General features: G+C 43.7%; 1 protein-coding gene across 1 annotated transcript in view; it reads right to left on the minus strand.

The window, feature by feature from the left end:
* The window catches only part of xpo7 (exportin 7), a 94,977-nt gene that overhangs the window by 63,144 nt on the left and 8,948 nt on the right, over positions 1-22,885 (minus strand). The window contains exons 2-3 of the mRNA XM_059641225.1: positions 3,883-4,029; positions 456-549 (exon numbers count right to left, since the gene is read on the minus strand). Of these exons, the coding sequence (XP_059497208.1) occupies positions 456-549; positions 3,883-4,029 (241 nt within the window). The remainder of the gene's footprint in view (positions 1-455; positions 550-3,882; positions 4,030-22,885) is intronic.

The raw sequence follows: 22,885 nt of genomic DNA on the forward strand, positions 1-22,885 counted from the left end.
AAAGACTACCCAGGATTGTCTCAGTGTTTGCAAGCTCCCAGGATTGAGAGAGGAGCAGAGGGTGGCCACAGGTATGATGTATTTAAAGAGGGTCACCCCAAAAGCATCTCTGTATTTGTCAAATCTGCCCAATGCTTATTACCTGTGCAAAACTGTCTCTCTACGTGAATGAAGTCCCCAGAAGTTTGCAGAGTGCGCCCAAGAGTATATCATTATTTCCGCAAGAAGCCAGAATATCAATGTCAGCAAGGAGACATGTTCAGGACATCAGCATGGGCAAGTTGCCTCAGAAGAGTATAATAACGATTCAGCCTTCAAATACGTCAGATACATGAGTCACCATCATCGGTTCCCATACCATTCCAAACAGAAAAGTCTGAAATTCGCAATAACATTAACAGGCTCCTTTGCACCCCTTATCAAAACTCAGCGGGAAAATAAAACGTCATACTTACGTATGTCAGTGCGTTGTTCTAAAGGCAAGGGGTTATTCGTTCGTGACACGAGCTTTGTAAGACAGGTTGCCGCCAACAACTGTGAATATGATGACTGTGGAATAATAATAACAACATTAAGACCGCAGTTGTGGAGAAATTCACAGATGCAGCAATCAACAAATACTTTGTAGCCCATCGCTGACAAATATTTAACTGACAAGTAGTGAGATTTGCTAGATCCAGATTGTCTCCGCATCCCATCCCCAAACCCCAGGAATTAAAAGATTTCTGCAATATTGACAGCTCAGAACAGAAAAACTGATTCGTATAATTTAGGATTTCATTTCATTTCACAATCACATGACCTTCAAAACATGACAAGAGTGCTTATTTGTGCCCACAGAGACATAAGCACAACATGTAAATGTGACTTAGTTTTATGCCTGATCCCAAGTTCCATTACAGCCTGCAGAAGAAAATCTGATGACACCCTTGATTTAATTACTCACTTCCACAATTTATGCACTGGGATTATGCACAGTGCAACATGACATTGTGTTAACATCACTGAAACAGACTATTCGTCCCATGATGGCTTTCATCTTTTCCAAGAGCTCCTCCAAATGTTCTTCATGTAAACTCACCGACAAGTTTTTCTTCTTCATTGAGTTAGATAGCTTCACCTTCAAGGTATATGCACAACTTGCCTCAACGCTTGAGTAAAGGACTTTCTCCTGCATACTCTACAGTATTTAGAGTCACAACCTCGTCTTTTATAATACTTTCCGTGATTTAACTCTCACAGTGAAACATAGCCTTTCCTATCAAAACTTTGGCAGGATTGCCTCAGGAGGGGGTGAACCAAATGGCATGTATTCCAGAGCTTCAAAGAATGAGAGGTGGCCACAAGAGGTAAAAGCTCTAGTCATCCATTCATTCTTTCAGCTATGCAGTGGAATGAGATCACAACTGATTTAATAACCCTCACCTTGACACTGCTGTTTTCTCGCCATTATCCTTGCTTGTGTTACTGATTAAAAAATCAGTCTACTTCAGTCTTGGAAATACTGAATGACCCTCCTTCAACAGTCCCCCCCATGGCATTTCACTGAGACATTCTAAATTCATGCAGATTGCAACAGGTTGGATGCTGTTAACACGTTTCTTTCCTGCAACGAGTTTAGAACCAAGGAGCACAGGCTCAGAATAACAGACAAGCCATTTAACACTGAAATGACGAGAAATTTTTTCCTTCAAGGAGTGGGCATTCTTGAATTGTCAACCCCAGAGAGCTGTGGAAGCTCAACCAATAAAGACAATTGCTGAAGGCAGAAATCAGTTCATTTCTGAAGACTAGCAAGGTCAAGGAAGAAAGCCCAGTAACATGGCACTGACACAGATGATCAGCCAGTATCTAAATTTAGGGCAGAGCAAGCTCGGTGACTGAATGGCCTAATGCTGCTGCTGCTTGTTTGGCTTTTATACTCTTAAAGGCATACAGCAGATCAACTCCATTTTTCCCTCAGTTCAAGGAATCATCCCAACCAGATGAGCCTCCCTTATTGTTCAGAACATCTCGGGTATTATTTTCTCAATTGTTTTTATACCTCCTCGAGTCTCGAACGTTTTTATATAATTAAAACCAATCCAAGTGACCTGGATATGATAGTTAATTTTGCTATGTGGCACTATCTATTTCAACTATTTGGCTCAATCCTTATCATTCTGAAAACCAATGCATCTAGAGTAAGAAGAGGTGATAAAACTAATCCACCCATCGCTCGTGAAGATGAAAAACTTGCAAGGTCACAGACATTTCATATCAGACAAAGTGTGTTTTCAGTTCAATTTAACAAACCACAAACTCACTCAAGCACCAAATTCCAACACTGCAAATTACATTGGCCGTTTAAGTGCAGGTCGAAGAAATCTGCATCGCAGTCAAACAAAGAACACTGTAGAATTACTGAAATCTGACTGAATCAGATCAGTAGGTATTCCAATCACCCTTTATCTATCAGATTGCATAAGAAGTTTCAATGTTGAATGGAGAGGAACTGCTTAATGGCTGAGGTGCTAAAATCCCACGACACTTTAAAACTTCAACCTGCACTCAGAGTCCCTCAGACCAGGATTAACAAGCTTTCAGAACCAAATATACAAGCCATCTACGCAATGATTTTCCTGGTGGGTAGGAGTTCTTGTTCAACACTTAACTTGCTCAAAGTAAGTGGCTCAAGTGGAGCGGGGATGGCCAGTGGGCTCAAGCACAGCAAGGGTCAGGCAATGTACCCACAGCACGGTGGCTCAGTGGTTAGCACTGCAGCCTCACAGCACCAAGTACCCGGGTCTGATTCCAGCCTCAGGTAACCGTCTGTGTGGAGTTTGCACATTCTCCCCGTGTCTGCGCGAGTTTCTTCCGGGTGCTCCGGTTTTCTCCCACAGTCCAAAGATGTGCAGGCGAGATGGAATGGCCATGCTAAATTGCCCATAGTGCCCAGGGGTGTGTGGGTTATATGGGGATGGGTCTGGGTGGGATGCTCCAAGGGGCGGTGTGGACGTTTGGGCCGAAGGGCCTGTTTCCACACTGTAGGGAATCTAATCTAACCTAATCTAAAAACAGTGATGTGGTTGCTGGACCGGGAACTGGTACAGACAGTCAGCAGTTTGCGAGCCCTGTCAGACCATGTATGGAAGGGCCCCATGTTAATCTATCGCAGACCCCTCATAGAAAGGCTGTAATGTTTATTTTTTAAACTTTATTTCTTATTTTTCAATTGTGTCACATGAATAACTGTAAGGTAATGTAACTTTTTTGCTTTATTTCTCGATTTTGTATCTATCATTTGTGCCTATGTACTTGGTACCAAAGCTGGCACTGTGCAAAGCGACATTGTAAACTTTTCACTGTACTTATGTACAGGTGAAAATAACACAAATTTTAATTGTAATAAAGTAAGGCCAACCTTCATAAAGCCAAAAACCAAAATGCATTTTAAAATTCATGTTTCCAAATTAGAGCAATGTCCTCTTAACACTGAATATTAGTACACCCATGTCCCTCTTAAGATCAAGATTTGACAATTCCATGCCAAGGTATCCTGTTTTTCCCTACCTATGATTCGAGTGAACAGTTGAATAACTGCCTCCATTCCACTCCATCATTTTCTATTCAATGAGTTACATGCTCCAACACATGAATAAATTTGTCACAAACTCTATTTCCCTTTTGTAAAGCCACAAGGTTAAGTTTGCAAGTGCAGTCATTTGATCATCCTGATTGCTTCTAGAAAAGTTCTTCGAGACTTTCTAAATAACAGATCAAAGCAGTTTACCAAGCCACGAATTATAAAAAAAGAAAGTGCTTGGCCCATTTTACAAACTAAATCCCCTGATATTAATTCAGAGTATCATGCCACTTGGATTCCCACACAACAGTACTTACACTTCCTCTTTCCAACAGCAGTTGGCATCTGCTCAGACAGTCTGGGCTGTTGGTGAACTCAACCAGGGCCTTTTCTGCCTGCAGGCGGGTCGATGTGTCAGTAGTTTCATAGAGCTGTTTGCACAGTATCTCTAGTTGGGCTAAGCTCTGCAATGAGAAACTAAATATTGACGATTGAAACACACACACAATATTAGAATTTACAGCTTTCTGGATTCCATCTACACTAAGAAAGAATGAAGACTTGCAGTCAAATAGTAGCTTTCACATCCTCAGGATGTCTCAAAGCACTGCATAGCTATCCAAGTCAGTGCAACTAGTGTGGCTCAAACAGCAGCATACTTGCCCCTGAATCATAAGGCTCCAGGTTCATCTCCTTCTCCAGCATCTGAGTACAAAAATCGAGGTGGGAACTCCAATACAGAAGGGAGGATCTAAAAGCTGCTATCTCTGACCTCAAAACCTGGTCTTATCTGCCTGGTCAGGGAGATGAAAGACCTGATGACAACAGTTTGAAGAAGCTCACTGAGGTTGGCTCAGTGTACGGGCCAATACCTTTTTCTCAGGCGAAACAGATCAAGTCAGTTTCATCCTTTTGTTTGTGGGAGACTGCGAAGCAATTATTGGCAATGTGTTTCTTACGACAGGAACAATATTTCAACAATTACCTCATTGGTTACAAAGCGCTCCCACAAGTCCCCGTGGTTACGAGAAATGCAACTGTTTATTTTGTTTTTGTATTCATTATCAGAGACAACAGCTAACTTCTCCCAAACACCCACAAACAGCCATGTGATAAAGACCAAATTAGATCATTTGCTTTGAGTGACAATGACTGGAGGAAAATTATTGGCCTGGACACTGCAGAAAAGAAATTTGGATTGAGGTCAAACTCAACTGCTCAATCACATAATCTTGGTTCACAGTCCAATGCAGTGAAAAGTACAGGGTGCTGCAGTGTTGCAAACACCATTTCGCAGTTTCAAAGTTAAATGAAGGTTCCAACTACTTTCTCAGGAGGACATTCAGATCATGCTATCGGGCAGAAGGGAGGTGTCCTGACCAACAGTATTCCATCAAAGACTAAGTGACCTATATTTCCATTTCATACATCTTGTTATGTTTACTAACTTGACTGTGCAGTCATGGAGACAACTGCATTGGATGTTTAGTTCTTTGCAACATTGTGTGAAGCTTTGAAAACTCAATAGATGCCTTCAGGTTCAGCTGTGCATCACGTTAGGATAACGATGCAACCGAGATTTGGCTGAGATCTGCCAGGAGTGTGGAATTTCAGTGTGTATACTTACAGAACTGATATTGACAGTGATCAGATGAATCTACCTGATATTATCCGGGCAAGACATTCTGAAAGCTCATAGGATGCAGCAATTTGATCAATTAATGCATTTAGTTATGTCTGCTTGCTGCAGGCCACACCCAATACGGATAACAGAACTTAACCAATTACAGTTGTCATTTAGTACAGCTGGAGTTCAACGAAGAACGTCGATCTGAAAGGAAAGGATAGCCTCTGTGCAGCTCAACAGAGCCATTGTGGTAGGAAAACCTGCAAATTCCAGACTCAACCTGAATGCAAGCTTGGACACTGGCAAGCTCAATCTCCTCCCACTGAACTGAAGAAAACAAAGGCCGTGGCTCTGGGTGATCTTGCATTGAGACACTGTGGCAATTCCTTTATGAATAAGGCCAGATTAGTCAAATATTGCTGCAATGTGCAGACAAGATGAGCCCTTAGAACTCTGTAGAAGACTTTATTGACGATCATTCAATCTGATGGATGGGAAGAAGTAAACCAATCCTGCAAGCATATGCGCACAACTCATTCGGAAATGGAATCATTATTAGTTCAGTTTTCTTTTACTCTGCAAATATGGGCGGAGAATAAACGTTTTTCCTTCCCCATTTAGTAAGCTGCTTTCTTCACTTCCTTGAATGGACCGTAACCACTGGCAACACACACGCAAAGCATGTGCAACAAAGTTATCTCTGGAAACAAACTCATGGACAGACAGCTTACCGCAATCAACACAGTTGTCTCTGAGATAACAAAGTGTGTAGCTGGATGAACACAGCAGGCCAAGCAGCATCTCAGGAGCACAAAAGCTGACGTTTCGGGCCTAGACCCTCCATCAGAGAAGGGGGATGGGGAGAGGGTTCTGGAATAAACAGGGAGAGAGGGGGAGGCAGACTGAAGATGGATAGAGGAGAAGCTAGGTGCAGAGGAGAGCATGGGTGGCGAGGTAGGGAGGGGATAGGTCAGCCCGGGGAGGATGGACAGGGCGGGGGGGGGTGAATGAAGTTAGTAGGTAGGAAATGGAGGTGTGGCTTGAGGTGGAGGAGTGGATAGGTGAGAGGAAGAACAAGTTAGGGAGGCGGGGATGAGCTGGGCTGGTTTTGGGATGCAGTTGGGGGGAGGGGAGATTTTGAAGCTCGTGAAATCCACATTGATACCATTGGGTTAGAGGGTTCCCAAGTGGAATATGAGTTCCTGTTCCTGCAACCTACGGGTGGCATCATTGTGGCACTGCAGGAGGCCCAGGAAGGACATGTCGTCTGAGGAATGGCAGGGGGAGTCGAAATGGTCCACGACTGGGAGGTGCAGTTGTTTACTGCGAACGGAGTGGAAGCGTTCTGCAAAGCGGTCCCCAAGCCTCCACTTGGTTTCCCCAATGTAGAGGCAGCCACACCGGGTACAGCAAATGCTGTATACCACACTGGCAGATGTGCAGGTGAACATCTGCTTGATGTGGAAGGTCATCTTGGGGCCTGGGATGGTGGTGAGGGAAGAGGTATAGGGGCAGGTGTAGCACTTCCTGCGGTTGCAGGGGAAAGCGCCAGGTGTGGTGGGGTTGGAGGGGAGTGTGGAACGGACACGGGAGTCACGGAGAGAGTGGTCTCTCTGGAAGGCAGACAAAGTGGGGTTGGAAAAATGTCTTTAGTGGTGGGGTTGGATTGTAGATGGCAGAAGTGTCGGAGGATGATGCGTTGCATCCGGAGGTTGGTGGGGTGGTATGTGAGGACTAGGGGGATTCTCTTAGGGCGGCTATTGCAAGGGTGGGGTGTGAGGGATGAGGTGCGGGAAATGCAGGAGACATGGTCGAGGGCGTTCTCGACCACTGCAGGGGGAGGGAGGGGGGTTGATGCCCTTGAAGAACGAGGACATCTGGGATGTGTGGGAGTAGAATGCCTCATCCTGGGAGCAGATGCGGCGGAGGTGAAGGAATTGGGAATGGGGGTGGAATTTTTGAGGGAAGGTGGGTGGGAGCAAGTGTATTCCAAGTAGCTGTGGGAGTCGGTGGGCTTGAAATGGACATCGGTTTGGAGGTGGTTGCCTGAGATGGAGACAGAGAAGTCCAGGAAGGTGAGGGATGTGTTGGAGATGGCCCAGGTGAACTTGAGGTTGGGGTGGAAGGTGTTGGTGAAGTGGATGAACTGTTCGAGATCCTCTTGGGAGCATGAGGCGGCGCCGATACAGTCAATGTAACGGAGAAAGAGGTGGGGTTTAGGGCCAGTATAGGTGCTTAAGAGGTCCTGCTCCAAACTCCCCTCCAACCCCATGACACCCAGCACTTTCCCCTGCAACCGCAGGAAGTGTTACACCTGCCCCCACACCTCCTCCCTCACCACCATCCCAGGCCACAAGACGACTTTCCACATCAAGCAGATGTTCACCTGCACGTCCGCCAATGTGGTATACTGCATCCGCTGTACACGGTGTGGCTTCCTCTACATTGGGGAAACCAAGCGGAGGCTTGGGGACTGCTTTGCAGAACACCTATGCTCGGTACTGCACCTCCCAGTCGCGAACCATTTCAACTCCCCCTCCCATTCCTCAGATGACATGTCCATCCTGGGCCTCCTGCAGTGCCATAACGATGCCATCTGTAGGTTGCAGCAACAGCGACTCATATTCCGCTTGGGAACTCTGCAGCCCAATGGTATCAATGTGGACTTCACCAGCTTCAAAATCTCCCCTCCCCCACTGCATCCCAAAGCCAGCCCAGCTCGTCCCCACCTCCCTGACCTGTTCTTCCTCTCACCTATCCCCTCCTCCTACCTCAAGCCACACCTCCATTTCCTACCTACTAACCTCATCCCGCACCCTTAGCCTGTCCGTCCTCCCCGGACTGACCTATCCCCTCCTTACCTCCCCACCCATACTATCCTCTCCACCTATCCATCTTCAGTCCGCCTCCCCCCTCTCCCTATTTATTTCAGAACCCTCTCCCCATCCCACTTTTCTGATGGAGGGTCTCGGCCCGAAACGTCAGCTTTTGTGCTCCTAAGATGCTGCTTGGCCTGCTGTGTTCATCCAGTCCCACACTTTGATATCTTGGATTCCCCAGCATCTGCAGTTCCCATTATCTCTGATCACAGTTGTCTCTTGTCTTTGTTAGCTGCCTCATAAAAATTCACTCACATTATTGTGGGAGATTAGTTACTGACAAAACCATGTATCACCTGAGTCAAAGCAATATTAAGAGAGATGGAGTCGAACATGGCACTGAAATTCCTCTCCAATAATCCAAACTAGTTGAGCATAACTCGACACAATTGAACCCAACTGTTTTCAGAGTAATGTGGAAATTTGTTTCCCATACCAGAAATGAACTGTCCACACACACCTTCCCTGTTCCTCCTTCAAAGTCTACACGAGTTACAATTTGTTCCAGAGGACAGAGATTCCTGTGTGAAGTCAATTCTGATATTAATCCCAACTCAGCAAAGAATTTAGTTTTATTTCTCACAGGTTTCATTACCTCCTCAAATGATTTGGACAGGAGCCCAAATACTTCATCTCAAAACTACCATCAGGTCTTCTCAAAATCTGTATTTCTTCAAGCTGAAGGCCTAATGTTTACAGTCTACATTTTAACGAAGAGCCTTGAAGCTAGTAAAGATCTTGCCAATCATCTCTGCATTTAACCACCATACTTGATTTCTCTAACTGCGTGAATATGCCATAGCTTTGTTCGGTCTTACCATAAAGGGCTTCCTTTTATATTCAATGCTTCAAAAATTTAATTCAAAGAAAACAATTTGATTTTCTCATAGCCATCATATTACTTCTAAACCAGGACGCGTACTCGTGTGACCAACTTCTGTCCTTAGCTTCCTTTCTCCATCCATTACTCTTTGTACAAACTGTAGTCTTGAGTTCTCCAGATACTGTTTGAAAAGGTGGCTCCACTCTGCTGGGACACATAAAATAGCCAGCAACTGAGCAATGTGATGAAATGTACTCTACTCACATTTTCATCCCAGCTACTCAGTAAAGAAGTATGCTTTGCATATCCTCAATGACAGCACGATCAACAATTGTCCCACTATGATGCCTTCTGCAATACCAGTCATTATCAGCTCTGATTCAGATTGTTCCCTCCAACGTCAACTCTCTGACAAAGCTTGAAACAAACCAGGAAAACAGTTTATAAAACACAGCCACTTTCCTCAGCAGTTTTGTCAATCAAGCTGTATGACATCATCAGTTCGGAACTAGCCAATGGCTCATTCCTGTTTGAGTGGGGGGGGCAGTGGCAGTGAGAGTGAGGGGAGGTGGCGGGGATAAGAATCAGAGGTGGGGGAGCAAGATGGGGGTGGCTGAGGGGAGGAGGCAGCAAGGAATAAGTGGGGAGTAAGGGACATATAAAGCTACAGGACATGGCAGCATTCAAGGCTACAATTTGGACAACAAAACCCAGAATAGGACAGGAAGGAACAGAGTGTACCAAACAGCAGAAAATAAAGGTCAAAGGGGGAAGCAAATCATAAAGTCACAAAACTAATGACTGTTTACAGGAATGCATTTGCCTTTAGAACAAGGTGTATGAATTAAAAAATGCACAAGTACAAGTTAATGGATATGATCACTTCATCAGAAGCATGGTTACAACAAATTCAATATCAACGATCAAAATAGTCAGGCGTATGTGACTTTTCCAAAGGACAGGCAGGAAGGAAAGGGTGGTGAGGCAGCTTTGTGAGAACAGGATGGAGTAATTTAACAACAAGAAATGATCCTGGATTGGAGGTTGCAAAATCTACACTAGTGATGTTGAGAACTAAAATGGGGATTATTACACTGGGTAGGGTGGTCTGTATGTTTCCAACCAGTTGCAGTGTGGTGGTTCAGTGAAGAAATCAGGAGATAATGAGGACATTTAAAATAGCAGGGCATGAGTAATGTAGCCAGGGTTAGTCCGAATGGCAGAGTTGACTACAAGGAATAATTCATTGTATATTTGGGACAGTTTCATAAAATACGGACGCAACGGGAACCTCACTGCACAGTAAGAACAGAAATCTCTTCACAACACAAACTGGTATGAACAGGTTTTAAATTAATTGATTCATCTCACTGAAACATCATCACAGTGTAATCACAAGAGTCTGCATACAACAGAAGTGTATGCTTGTCAAGTTTGTCCAAAGTCTGGCTGCTCTAATTCTGGAAGAAACCACCCAAAAAAATCACCTTGAAAACTGTACAATCATAAAACACCATAGCTTTGGTATACTTCAGCTGCAAATGATCAAAGGAGCAGAAACCAGCAATAAGCACACTGCTGTCTTTTTTGGGCAATACAAATTCCTGATATTTTACACAGCGACACACATTTGGGTTTACAATTGACTTCCATTTTCCTGACATTGAAGATTGGTTCTTAAAATCAACTCCACTGCACTGTAACAAGAACAATTACAGAATGGCTGGCAAATGAGATTCAGAAAGCTAAGGTTAATCCTCAGTTGAAAGAGTCAGTTTATTACAGATTTAACATGTTTAACCATGAATTTGCAATGGACTCTCCAACAGGATAAGTTGTCACCTTTTAAACAGTGCTTCAGATCATTGCTGTCAGACCTGAATTTACAAGACATCAAAATTCATTAGCACTCAGGTGAGTGCTGTGCAATCTCATCAACACCTCGTCAAGAGATTGCATGCAAGTAATCTTTTCCAGTTACTCTATGGTCAAGGCAATTGGGAAAGTGTGCTGAATTACAACACTGGGGCCTGTCAAAGGAGTGTATGGACCATCGTCATGTGCAAAGTTTTGACACTGCCCACTGTAAACTCTGTCTTTTTGCTGACTAATGGCAGCTTTACAAACACAACAGCAAGTCTTGCAAAACTAACAAGGTGACCACCTCTGGGTGAACCACAGAACTGAGGCATTTCAGGTTAAAATATCACCATGGCAAACAACCTTGAAAATTTGTTTGGCACAAAATGAGTAACTATCAATTCTGTTAAAACCGAAACGGTAAATGTATATCATGCAGGGGAACAGCATTGTAATTTTCATCCACCCACTGAGCTCCAGTCTTCCACTATCTGATCAAATTAGACTCATACAGATGTGGAAGCACAGAAGCAGGCCCTTCGACACAACTCAACGTGATGACCAGATATCCTAAATTAATCTAGTCCCATTTCCCAGCATTCGGCCCATATCCCTCTAAGCCCTTCCTATTCATGTACCCATCCAGATGCTTTTTAAATGCTGTCCTGGTACCAGCCTCCTCCACTTTATCTGGCAGCTCATTCCATACATGCATCACCCTCTGCATGAAAAAGTTACCCCTCAGGTACCTTTTAAATCTTTCCCCTCCCACCTTAAATCTATGCCCTCCAGTTTTGGACATCCCTATCCTCGGAAAAAGACGTGGGCTGTTCACCCTATCCATGCCCCTCATGATTTACCCCTCAGGTCACCCCTCAGCCTCTGACACTCCAGGGAAAAGAGGCCCAGCCTATTCAGCCTCTCCCTATAGTTCCAATCCTGGCAACATCCTTGTAGATCTTGGCTGAACGCTTTCAAGGTTCACGACATGGTTCCTACAGCAGGGAGACCAGAATTGAAAGCAGTGTTCTAATACTGGCTGAACCTATGTCCTGTACAGCCACATCAATGACCTTCTGAACACCGCTACTTCAAGGCAGTGACCAACGAAGGCAAGGGAACCAAATGCCTTCTTCACCATCCTGTCTACTGGTGACTCCACTTTGGAGTGTAGGTTCACAGTTCCTTCAAAGTCTCATTATTCAGCAACATTCCCCAGAACCTTACCATAAAGTGTATAAATCCTGCCCCGATTAGCCTTTCCAAAATGAAGCACCTCACATTTATCTCAATTAAACTCCATCTGCCACTCCTCAGCTTGATACGCACAAAGAAGCTCAGCGAGCTAGTCAGCTGGCAGAGTGCAAAACATCAGCATGCCCGCACTACCCAAGGATACCTCTGAAAAAGAATTTTACCTGACATCTGGCTGAGAATCCAACACAAAAGATGTGTCTCCAGCTCTGGTGGAGCTCAGAATGGAGCTTTTCACACCGTAAAAAGGGAAGATTCTGTGTTTCTAAAGTTGGTATGAGAGCAGCACATGTCTGAGCTGTCAACTGTGGCACAATCAACAGTTTTCCAGCCTGCAAGCCGTAAGGTTGACTGGTCAAACCCCACTCCACTAATTAAACAAATAACTGTGACAGTTTTGTAGTACTGTTTAAGTTGTCAGCTTTTGGATGAGACATCAATTTAAAGCCCTATTTGACCTTTCAAATCAATGTGAAAGATTTCACAGCACTATTTGAAGAGTAAAGCATTTCTCTCACGACATCCAGCCTTGTGCCATGCAATTTGGAATTTTCTGGGGTTACAGTACTTTTTCCTGATGTCCCAGAACAGTTTGCTTTGGGGAGATCCAGAGCGAACACAGATTGTAACTAGCCTACCCTTCTCTCTTGATCAGTGCAATGTGCTTGCAGCTTGTCATTTTCTTCTGGATTATCATGAATCCTTTAAAATCTCTCAATGGATTAGCAAGTTACATTTGGCCAGGCTCAGTCAATTGCAGGAAACTCCTTGTAGGGAGTTAATCAGATGGGGTTTCAGTCATGCAGTTGCCTTAACGTATTCATCATCCCACCAACAACTAAGACTGAGCTCTCAGTGCTATGGCAGATCAAGAACTATCCGAAGGTTACAAAATTTAAAATATTCCCTCTGTAGACAAACCAACTTTTGAAGCTCAATTTCAAATGGGAATTGGATGAATACTTGAAGAAAAAACAAATGACAGATCCAACGGGAAAAAGAAGTGCATCTGTCACAACAAACTGCTCATCCTCTTCCAGTGCCAACTATCTCCCCAAGCTTGGCATTATTGAAGGAGCTGGAGAACCTCACCGCTGAATATCAGTGGAACACAAATGATGGCATTTGCAGAAAACCTGAACATCAGTGTTGTGAATGAAAGCCCAGGGTTCTTGCATCCCAAGAGTAAAACATGCACAGCAATTCACAGGTGCACTCAACAAAACTGATATCTGAACCCAGAAGATAACGGTCGGACAGTGACCAAAACCTTAGGTCAAAGACGGCGGCTTTGGCAAGGAGAGCAAAAGCATGTGTTAGACAAGACGAGAGAGGAAATTTCAGTGAGAGAGCCAAGGTAGCTGATGAACAGCCAAAAATTTGGAATGAATGAAAATTAGTGATACACAAGGGGCCAGAGTTTGAAGAAGCACCAAAAAAGAAATAGGCACGGCCAAGAGGATGGTGCAAGTTGAAAACAGGAATGAGAATTTAAACATGAAGAATAAAAACAATTTGATTGTACATAACAGTTGCAGTAGTTGCTTTGAGCAATGGGCCCAAGAAGGTGGATTGATAATGGTGTAACTTAATTTGTTCATCCAAGCAGTTAAATAATATCACATGGCTCATATTTCACTAATCTAAGAGACACAGAGATTACTAGGAAATGTACTGCACAGTACGAAACAATGTGGCAGTATAATCAAATTAACATCAAGACAGACAGTAGTAGTTCAATAAGATCCTCAGAAGCACCTTTTCAATAAATACTGCCCCTGTCAGCAATGCCAATATTATGTGAAAAATGAAACTAAGTGAAGATAGTGGCATTACTTCATGAAAGCTTCAAATTGGAGTAGGTTTCATGTCAAAGTATAATATGGTTTTGGCAGTTCGTGAACATCTCTCAGTTTTGGTCGTTTTAACACTACCACTTCTGTTGCCGTTAGTCATAAAAGTACAGAACACATTGGCTGACACCATGGGCTGTTGTGGGTTAGGTTAAAGAAAACACAAAATTTCTGAAAATTGAATTATTCACTAATTAATTAAACAAAAAAGGGACATAATATTTTAGCAAAGATCTGTAGCTCGGGTTGCAGTGAGAGTTGTTGGTTGGTTTGCCAAGCTGACTGCTTTTCAGGCAAACATTTAGTCTCCCTTCTAGGTGAGATCATCAGTCCTGTGTAGCCTCTGTTGAAGCACTGTTGTTCTGTCCTGCTCTGAATTTATACGGTCCGGATTATATATGCCACATTTGTAGGCATGGGGTCTTTTGTCTTTGAGAGTAACTGGTGAAGTGTGGCTGTTGGTTTGTGTGTTATCCTTGTCGTAAGATAGTGCACTAACAGCCACACTTTGCCAGATACTCTCAGACGGAAGACCCCACACCGACAATGAGCAGGACAAATGTTATATATAAATACCACGCAGCAACTATGAGAAGCACTACATAGGACAGACGGGGAGGAAAGTCGCCACCAGGATACACGAACGCTAACTCGCAGCAAAATGGCACAACCATCTCTCCCTCGTTTCCATACACTCTGACATAGAAGGACATCAACTTGACGGGGACAAAGTTACAGTACTAGCACAAATGAGACAAAGACAAGCACAAGAATTCCTGGAGGCCTGGTCATCAACCACTGATGCAATTAAAAAAGATGTTGAAATAGACCCCACTTACATAGCACTACGGTATAAAACTACCCACCATGACAGACCAGACCATATAAATTCAGAACAGACAACACCAAAAAGGGATATCATTATACTGCTGTTGAGAGAATTCTCAGTTTTCCCTTTCCTATATAAAAAAAAGACAAAGGGCCAATTTCAGCGACAACAAATTCTATAGAAATACAGACATAAGTCCTGACTTTGTTACATAAACAATAGCTAACTGGGTTGTGAGTCAGATGTCTCTGTGGCCTAAAGAAACCTGCTGTGATGTTGCAGAACACAATAGCAGGTTGTGGGATTGTACATGCTTAAAATGGGATTATGATTTATTGAACAAATAAATGCCTCCATACAGTTTTGTCAAAGTCAACAGAAAGGAAAGCTATGCAGTTATGTAAAACTTCAGTCATGCCTTGGGCAGTCCCAAAGCCGAGATTGAACAACTGCTTTTGAAGTACAATCACCGGCGCTGGAAAACTTCGGCTAACAACTTAGGACAAACAACCAGAGAGCCTCACTTTAGCAGTGAGGATTGATGGAGCAACACACAAGATGAATTCGCTCCCCTTCAAGTGGCAAAGCTGAACAGGCCTTGGTTTAACGCTGAAACCAAAAGATGGTTTTGCTGATAGTACACCATTCCCCTGTTGCTGGAATGGGAAGACAACGTAATATGATAAGAACAAATGTCCTGGGCGGCGGCTTGAACACCATTGGTTTTAACTCTTAAGAGGTTGTTCACTCCACAAGCCAGAGTGACATTTTTTAAGGTAATTTCACACAATTTTCAGCCATACTCTGAGGCACGCCCTTGGCACGTGAGACTTAAACCTGGGTCTTCTGAATCAGAGGCAGGGACACCACCATAGCAGCGCAAAATCCAAGGGCGATCTCTTCTATGTTTGGCCAAAGTGCAGACAGATGTCATTGCTGGGTATAGAAATTTTCAGTCATAAAGAAAGGCTGGTGAGTGTTGGACTATTTTAACTGGAGCATAGGAGGTTGACAGGCAACCTTATACAAGTTTTTAAAATCATGAGGGGTAGAGACTGAGGTAATGGAAGAAGTCTTCTCCCTAGGATGGGGGATTTCAAGACAAGGGGACACATTTTCAAGGTGAGAGGAGTGAGATTTAAAAAAGACATGCCAGGGATTTTTAACAGAGTTGCTGGTGCGTGGAATGAACTTCCCGAAGATGTGGTGAATGTCGGTATGATTACAACATTTAAGAGACATTTGGATATGCACATGACTAAGAAATGTTTGGAGAGATATGGGCCTAATGCAGGCAGGTGGGACTCGGTTAGTTGGGATTATGGTCAGCCCAGATTGGTTGGACCAAAGGGTCTGCTACCATGCTGCATGACTCAATGTTCATCGAACAAGCAGACTGTTCTCAACATCATTGTGGTGTGACTGGCAGCAAAGATTGATTCAGCTCAATCTACACTCAACACTGTGAGGTCTTACAATGCAAGTACCATCTGCTCCACGGGCACATCATGGCTGGGCAGGTTCATTCAAAACCTCGCCACTAGATTATCTCTAGTCACTCTGATCCATGAGATTCACCTTCACCTTTCCTGATTAACAGCTGTCAAAGCAGCAAGAGAGAGAAGCAACCACTTCATTTGAATTAACTGTACAAATTAATAATACAAATAACTGATGAAAGAGACAACAGCTTTCTTGTGGTGCACTAGAATGACGTGACAAGACCTTGGGACATTTTCTGTATGGCTGGGCTGCAGCACTTATGCGCATATTTGACCAAGCCTGACCACACAATCCCATTTATGCAGATCCTCTGCCAAGAACAGCACAGGGCAGACATTCCCATACACCCCTTTTTATCCTCATGTAACAGACTGACATCAACCACCCTATGTGGCTGCCATAATTGGAAATGCTTCTCAATTGGAGATGTTCTTCAAATGCAATGACATTAACAACATGCGCTGAGTCAGAAAACACAAAGCACAATCTTGCAGGTGCTGCATGTTTTTGACCAAAACAGAATTTACAGATTATTCTGCTATGAAAATTCCAAAGTGGTCAACTCCAATGTTCCTTCACTTGTCCCATCAGCATCTCCATTTGCCACGTATCACCACTGCTTTCCTTGTGAAACCCTTCAGGTGGTCCAGTCCATCACAGGCCTTCCTTTTTGAGGTTTCCCATTTTCCTTGTCTCTGCACTTACATCACACCAAATTACACAAAATGCTTTCCAATACTCAGAAAAAGTCACCAATTGAATTTTCTCCGCACAGGAGCTGACTGATTTATTGTGCATGTGTTCATATCTCTGCAAATTGACAAAATTGACAGATGCTGCAGCTGAACTGAAGCAACTGTACAAACTGAAAAAGTGGGGTAGAATCTCACTTTCACTGCAGAGTTGTTCAGTGGTTACAAGTGCTTTCTGTTTCTGTCCTTCAAATGAAATATTAGCACTGAACTCGGCAGCTTTCAAATAGCCGAAATCAGTCTTGAACTGGAGTCTCTGGTAGTTGGGAGTTTGGCAAGGACTTTCTGGAGAGACTGCAAAACAGCTAAACAGGATGTGAATGAGCAGCAGCCACACGTGATGCAGAGTAGGCTGACTGTCTTGCGTTGGAGGGGAACTTGCACACTGGAGTCCTGATCACAACACACAAATTTCTCCAGGTAGACCTACTGTTACAACACCTTTCCCCAGCATCAGGAAACTTAAGACCCATTCAAGAGTAGAGATTTTCAATAACCATTTTCAGCTTCAATTAACAGGTGGGCTACCCAAATGCAAATTTCATCCAGGTATCAAAAGACACAAAACAAATCACGAACAGAAAACTGTAGACAGGGACAATTGAAACAAAAACACTGCGCATTGGAGAAACTCAAAAGATCTGGCAGGATCTGTGGAACAGACTCAAGGTTCCACATCTTGTGTTTCTTCGGAACAAAAGGGCCACCTGACTCAAAAAGTCAAGTCTGTTTCTCTCTCAACAGATGCTACTAAACCTGCTGAGTTATTCCCACAATTTCTGTTTTTACATCATATTATCACTTCTACAGAGAATCCATGATTTCTCATCTATTTCAAAAACAGATCGTTGAAATAAAACAATTGTGAATCACTAATGTAAATGACAGCCACAGTCTTTGCAACCCAGACACCATTCTTCCAAATTTTACACTGCAACATAACTTCAGCATAAACAGCATTAAAGCAGACTCCCTCATCTTGACAGCCTGATAGTTTTAGATTGAAACACTGAAGATCAGATATTGTTCAGATGTAGATTTCAAAAGGTTTGCATTTATAATGTACCATTCACAAACTGAGCAAGTCCCAAAGTGGTCTAAAGGCAAGAAATTGCTTCACAGGTACTGCCATCAGAAATGCATCACACGCACGTGGTCAATGCAAAGCTGGTCTAAGCAAAAGCAACCAGCCATTTTGTACGTGGCAAGATTGCATAAAGAGTAATGAGATGAATAATGCAATTTTGCTGCTTTGAACTGGATAGCTGCAAAATCCACTTGAACCACTGCAATGGGTCAATGCCTATCTTAGCTTATCGTGCTTTACGAAAACTCTGGTGAAGATCCATTAGCATTAAATCAACGTCCTTTACTTTGTCATGAACAAGCAGAATGGTAACCAAATGCCCAACAATCTGAACACAACTGCTGTCTCAGCTCAGTAACTCACTCACTCAGCTTTGAGTCATGACATTCCACATTTAAACCAAATCCAGTGCTTCAAGATAAAACTGAAGGTTTGGCACTCCACAAGAGTGTGTAAGGCACACTGCACTTTTGAAGGTGCCATCTTTTGGTTCACACATCCAGAATCATCAAGAGAAGCTACGTTCTTGGTGCCCTGCCAACATGTAGCTCTCAAATCAGCATCACAGATAATAAAGATAATCTAGTCAAGGTCACATGGCTGTTGGTGAGAGTTTGCTAATCAGGAATTAGTTTTTGAGTCTCATATCATGACTGTCATGGCCAGAGTGCATGAAGAGAAATCGATAAGAAAACTGTATTCTCTTTGACACTTCCAGGTTTAACTTGCTGGACTGAAAACGATCAATGCTGATCTTTCCAAAAGAGTCTGAGATCCCTTCATTGAATAAACATTCCAGCTAATAATGAGAAATGAATGTGGAAACAATCTGTTTCCAGCCAGAGACTCAGTTGTGCAGCATGGAAACAGGCCCCTTGGTACAACTCCTCCATGCCGATCAGATATCCAAAATAAATGTCGTCCCATCTGCCTGCATTTGGCCAATATCCCTCCAAACCCTTCCTATTCATGCACCCATCCAGATGCCTTTTAAATGTTGTAATTAACCCCACCACCACTTCCTCAGGCAGTTCATTCTGCATACATACCACCCTCTGCATGAAAACACTGCCCCTTAAGTCCCTTTTAAACCTTTCCCCCTCTCGCCTTAAACCTATGTTTTGTAGTTTTGGACATGCCTACCCTGAGAAAAAAAGGCCTTGGCTCGTCATCCTGTGCCTGTCCCACATGATTTTATAAACCTTTCCAAGGTCACCCCTCAGCTCTGACACTCCACAAAAAATAGCCCCAACCTACTTTGCCTTTCACTACTGCTCAAACCTTCCAAACCCAGCAACATTCTTGTACATCTTTTCTGAATCCTTTCAAGTTTAACAATATCTTTCCTACAGCAGGGAGACCCGAATTGAACACAGTATTCCAAACGTGGCTTCTATGTCCTGTACAGTAACATGACCTCCCAACTTTTTTACTCAATGCACTGAACAATGAAGGCGGGCACGCCAAACACCACCTTCGCCATTCTGTCTACTGTTAAATCTACTTTCAAGGTACTATGCACCCGCACTCCTTGGTCTCTTTGTTCAATAACACTCACCAGGACCCTAGCATTCAGTGTATAAGTTGTACCTGATTTGCCCTTCCAAAATGCAACAGCTCACATTTATTTAAACTCGACTACTCCTCGGTGCACTGCTCATTGAATTCCAAGATAACCTTCCTTACTGTCTATTACACCATCAATGTGGTGTCATCTGCAAACTTATGAACGTTTCCTCCTATATTCACATCCAAATCATTGATAAAAAAGATAGTGGACCCAGCACCAATTCTTGTGGCACACCGCTGGTCACAGGTTTCCAGTTCAAAAAACAACTCTCCACCATGGCCTCCTCTCTCCTACCTTCAAGCCCTGGGCAAAGGCAAGCAGCAAAACCCATGATGTTAGAATGGGCACTAATGCTTTCAAGGTCATCTTGCAATGGGGGAAGCAACGCTGCCAGCTTAACAACTTGGCAATTCCCATCAAGATGGGTCCTCCACACCAGAAATAAATACTTCTTTCTCAGATGATCGAAGTCCGAGCTTCTTGAACTACTTTGTTTCAAGTTCCAACAGCTCTCGAGGTGCATCATAACATCACTGATCAAGCTGTTAGAAAGCATTGATAATCGTGATTCTATGACAGTTATTACCTGAACGCCAATGACACAGCAGATCCCAGGCTGAGAAGATAGCTTATTCAAACCTTCCAACTCCCAAAGGTTCTTGAGTTGATCTGTAGCTCGGGTTGCGGATGCTGTGGTTGGTTGGCTCGCCGAGGTGGCTTGTTGTACCGCAGATGCTTCATTACCTTGCTGGGTAACATCATCAGTGCAGCCTCCAATGAAGTGCTGTTGTGTTTTCCCACCTGGTATTTAAAGTCCGTTGGATTGGATTACCTCATTTTCAGTTTTCCTTCAGAGATGTGTAGGGTCTAGTTCAGCATTGTATTGGACACCGGAAGAACACTGGCCACAAGAGTTGGGAGCTCACGATGCGGCTGTACAGGACGTTGTCAAGGTCACTTTTTGCAACAGTGCATGCACTTCCAGTCTCCCTGCTATCGGGATGATGTTGTGAAACTTGGAAGGATTCTGAATAGATTTACAAGGATGGTGCCAAGGTTGGAGAGTTTGAGGTGTACAGAAAGGCTGAGTGGGCTGGGGCTACTTTCTGTGGACCATCAGAAGCTGAAATGTGACCTTATTGAAGTTGATAAATTCACGAGTAGTATGGAGAGGGTTAATAGCCTAAGGTCTTTTTCCTAAGGTAGGCATCGCTTTAAGGTGAGAATGGAAAGATTTTAAAGGGGTCTATGGGCTAACTGTTTCACACAGAGGGTGGTACATGTGTGGAGTGAGCTTCTAGACGAAGTGGCGGAGGCTGGTACAATTACACAATTAAAAGCCATCTGGATAAGACTATGAATAGGAAGGCTTTGGAGGAATATGGGCCAAATGCTGGCAAATGGGACTGGATTAATTTAGGACATCGGTTAGCATGGACGAGTTGGGCAGAAGGGTCTGTCTCCATGCTGTACAACTCAGACTTTGTGATTTGCACCAGACCAGTCTCAGGCAATGACCGTCTCCAACGGAAGAATCAAACCATCACCTCTCGACATTCAATTGTAACACCATCTTTGAATTACCAACTTACAACAACCCGCTCGTTGCTGCTGACATAAAAACTTACATGGATTGGCCATAGAGTCATACAACATGGAAACAGACCCTTGGGTCCAACCAGTCCATGCCAAACATAATCTCAAACTAAACTCGTCCCACCTGCCTGCCCCGGCCCATATCCCTCCAAACCTTTCCCTATTCACGTACTTATCCAGATATCATTTAAATGTTGTAACTGTATCCACAGATACTACTTTCTCTGAAAGGTCATTGCATACGAAAATCACTGTGAAAAAAGTTGCCGCTCAGGTCTTTTAAAATCTCTCCCCTCTCACCTTCAAAATACGCCTCATCATCTTGAAAACCACACTCTAAGGAAAACACTCCCACAGCTCACGTCAGCTATACCCTTCCTGTTTGTATAAACCTCAAAAATGTCACCTCTCCAACTCCTACACTCCAGTAAACAAAGTCCAAGCCTACCCACCATCTCCCAAAAACTCAAACCATGCATACCCAGTAACATCTTGGCAAATTTCTTCTGAATCCTTTGCAGCTTAATAATACAAACCTCCAAGAACACGGTGACCAGAACTGGACACAATGCTCCAGAGTAAGCCTCAACGTCCCGAACATCTCAACATTACAGCCCAACACCTATACTCAAAGAACGGCAGGCAAGTGTACCAAACGCCTTCTTAACCACCCCATCTATACATGATGCAAACTCGAAACAATTATGGACCCGAGACCTCAGATGACTCTGTTTTACAACCACTACCCAAGGCCCCAGTTGTAATTGGAGAAACCCTGCCCTTGTTGTTTTACCAAAGTACAACATGTTGCATTTAGCCAAGTTCAAGTCCATTTGCCCAACTGATCAACATGTCTCTACTCAGATCACATTCTTCACTGTCCTGTAAACCACCAATCTTGGTGTCATGTGCAAACTTACTATATAAATACTGTTCCTACAAGAGCAGATCAGAGATTAGAAATTCTTCAAATAACTCAACCCCTGACACTCCAAATCCTGGCCAGCAACCCCATGTCAAATGGAATCTGATGGAATAACCTCACTTGCTGGGAACTGTACTGCTCCAGAACACTCAAAAAGCTTGACACCATCCAGGACAAAGCAAACATGTGACTGGCACTCCATGCACAAACATCCGCACTCTCCACCACGGACGCTCAGTACACACTGCCGCTACTATCTACAAGAAGCACTGCAGAAATTCAAAGCTCCTTAGACAGCACCTTCCAAACCCACGACCACTTCGATCAAGTAGGACAAGGGTAGCAGGTACACAGGAACACCATCCCCTGCAAATTCCCCTTTGAACCATGCACCATCCTGACTTGAGAATGCGTCAGTGTTCCTTCAGGGTTGCTTGGAACTCGATGTAACTACACCAAACGGACTACAGCTTTTCAAGACAGCACACCGTAACCTTCAAGAGCATTAAAGAATCACCAAAAAATGATGCCATACCCAGTGACACCAACATTCCATGAATGATTTAAAAGATGGTATCCTGATCCTTTCCCAGTGTCTGTGCACGGCCATCAGAGAAGTATTCTGCCCACTTGATTCAAGTCTCTTGACACACAATGTTTTGGGTTCAGTCCCACTTCAACTGCATAATCTGACAATTCAGTCCATTACTGAGCATTGCACTGCTGGAGTTGAAAGTTTGTTTCGGAGACGGAGATATCTGA

Source organism: Stegostoma tigrinum, chromosome 40 (assembly GCF_030684315.1).
Source record: "Stegostoma tigrinum isolate sSteTig4 chromosome 40, sSteTig4.hap1, whole genome shotgun sequence".
Taxonomy (NCBI): Eukaryota; Metazoa; Chordata; class Chondrichthyes; order Orectolobiformes; family Stegostomatidae; genus Stegostoma; species Stegostoma tigrinum.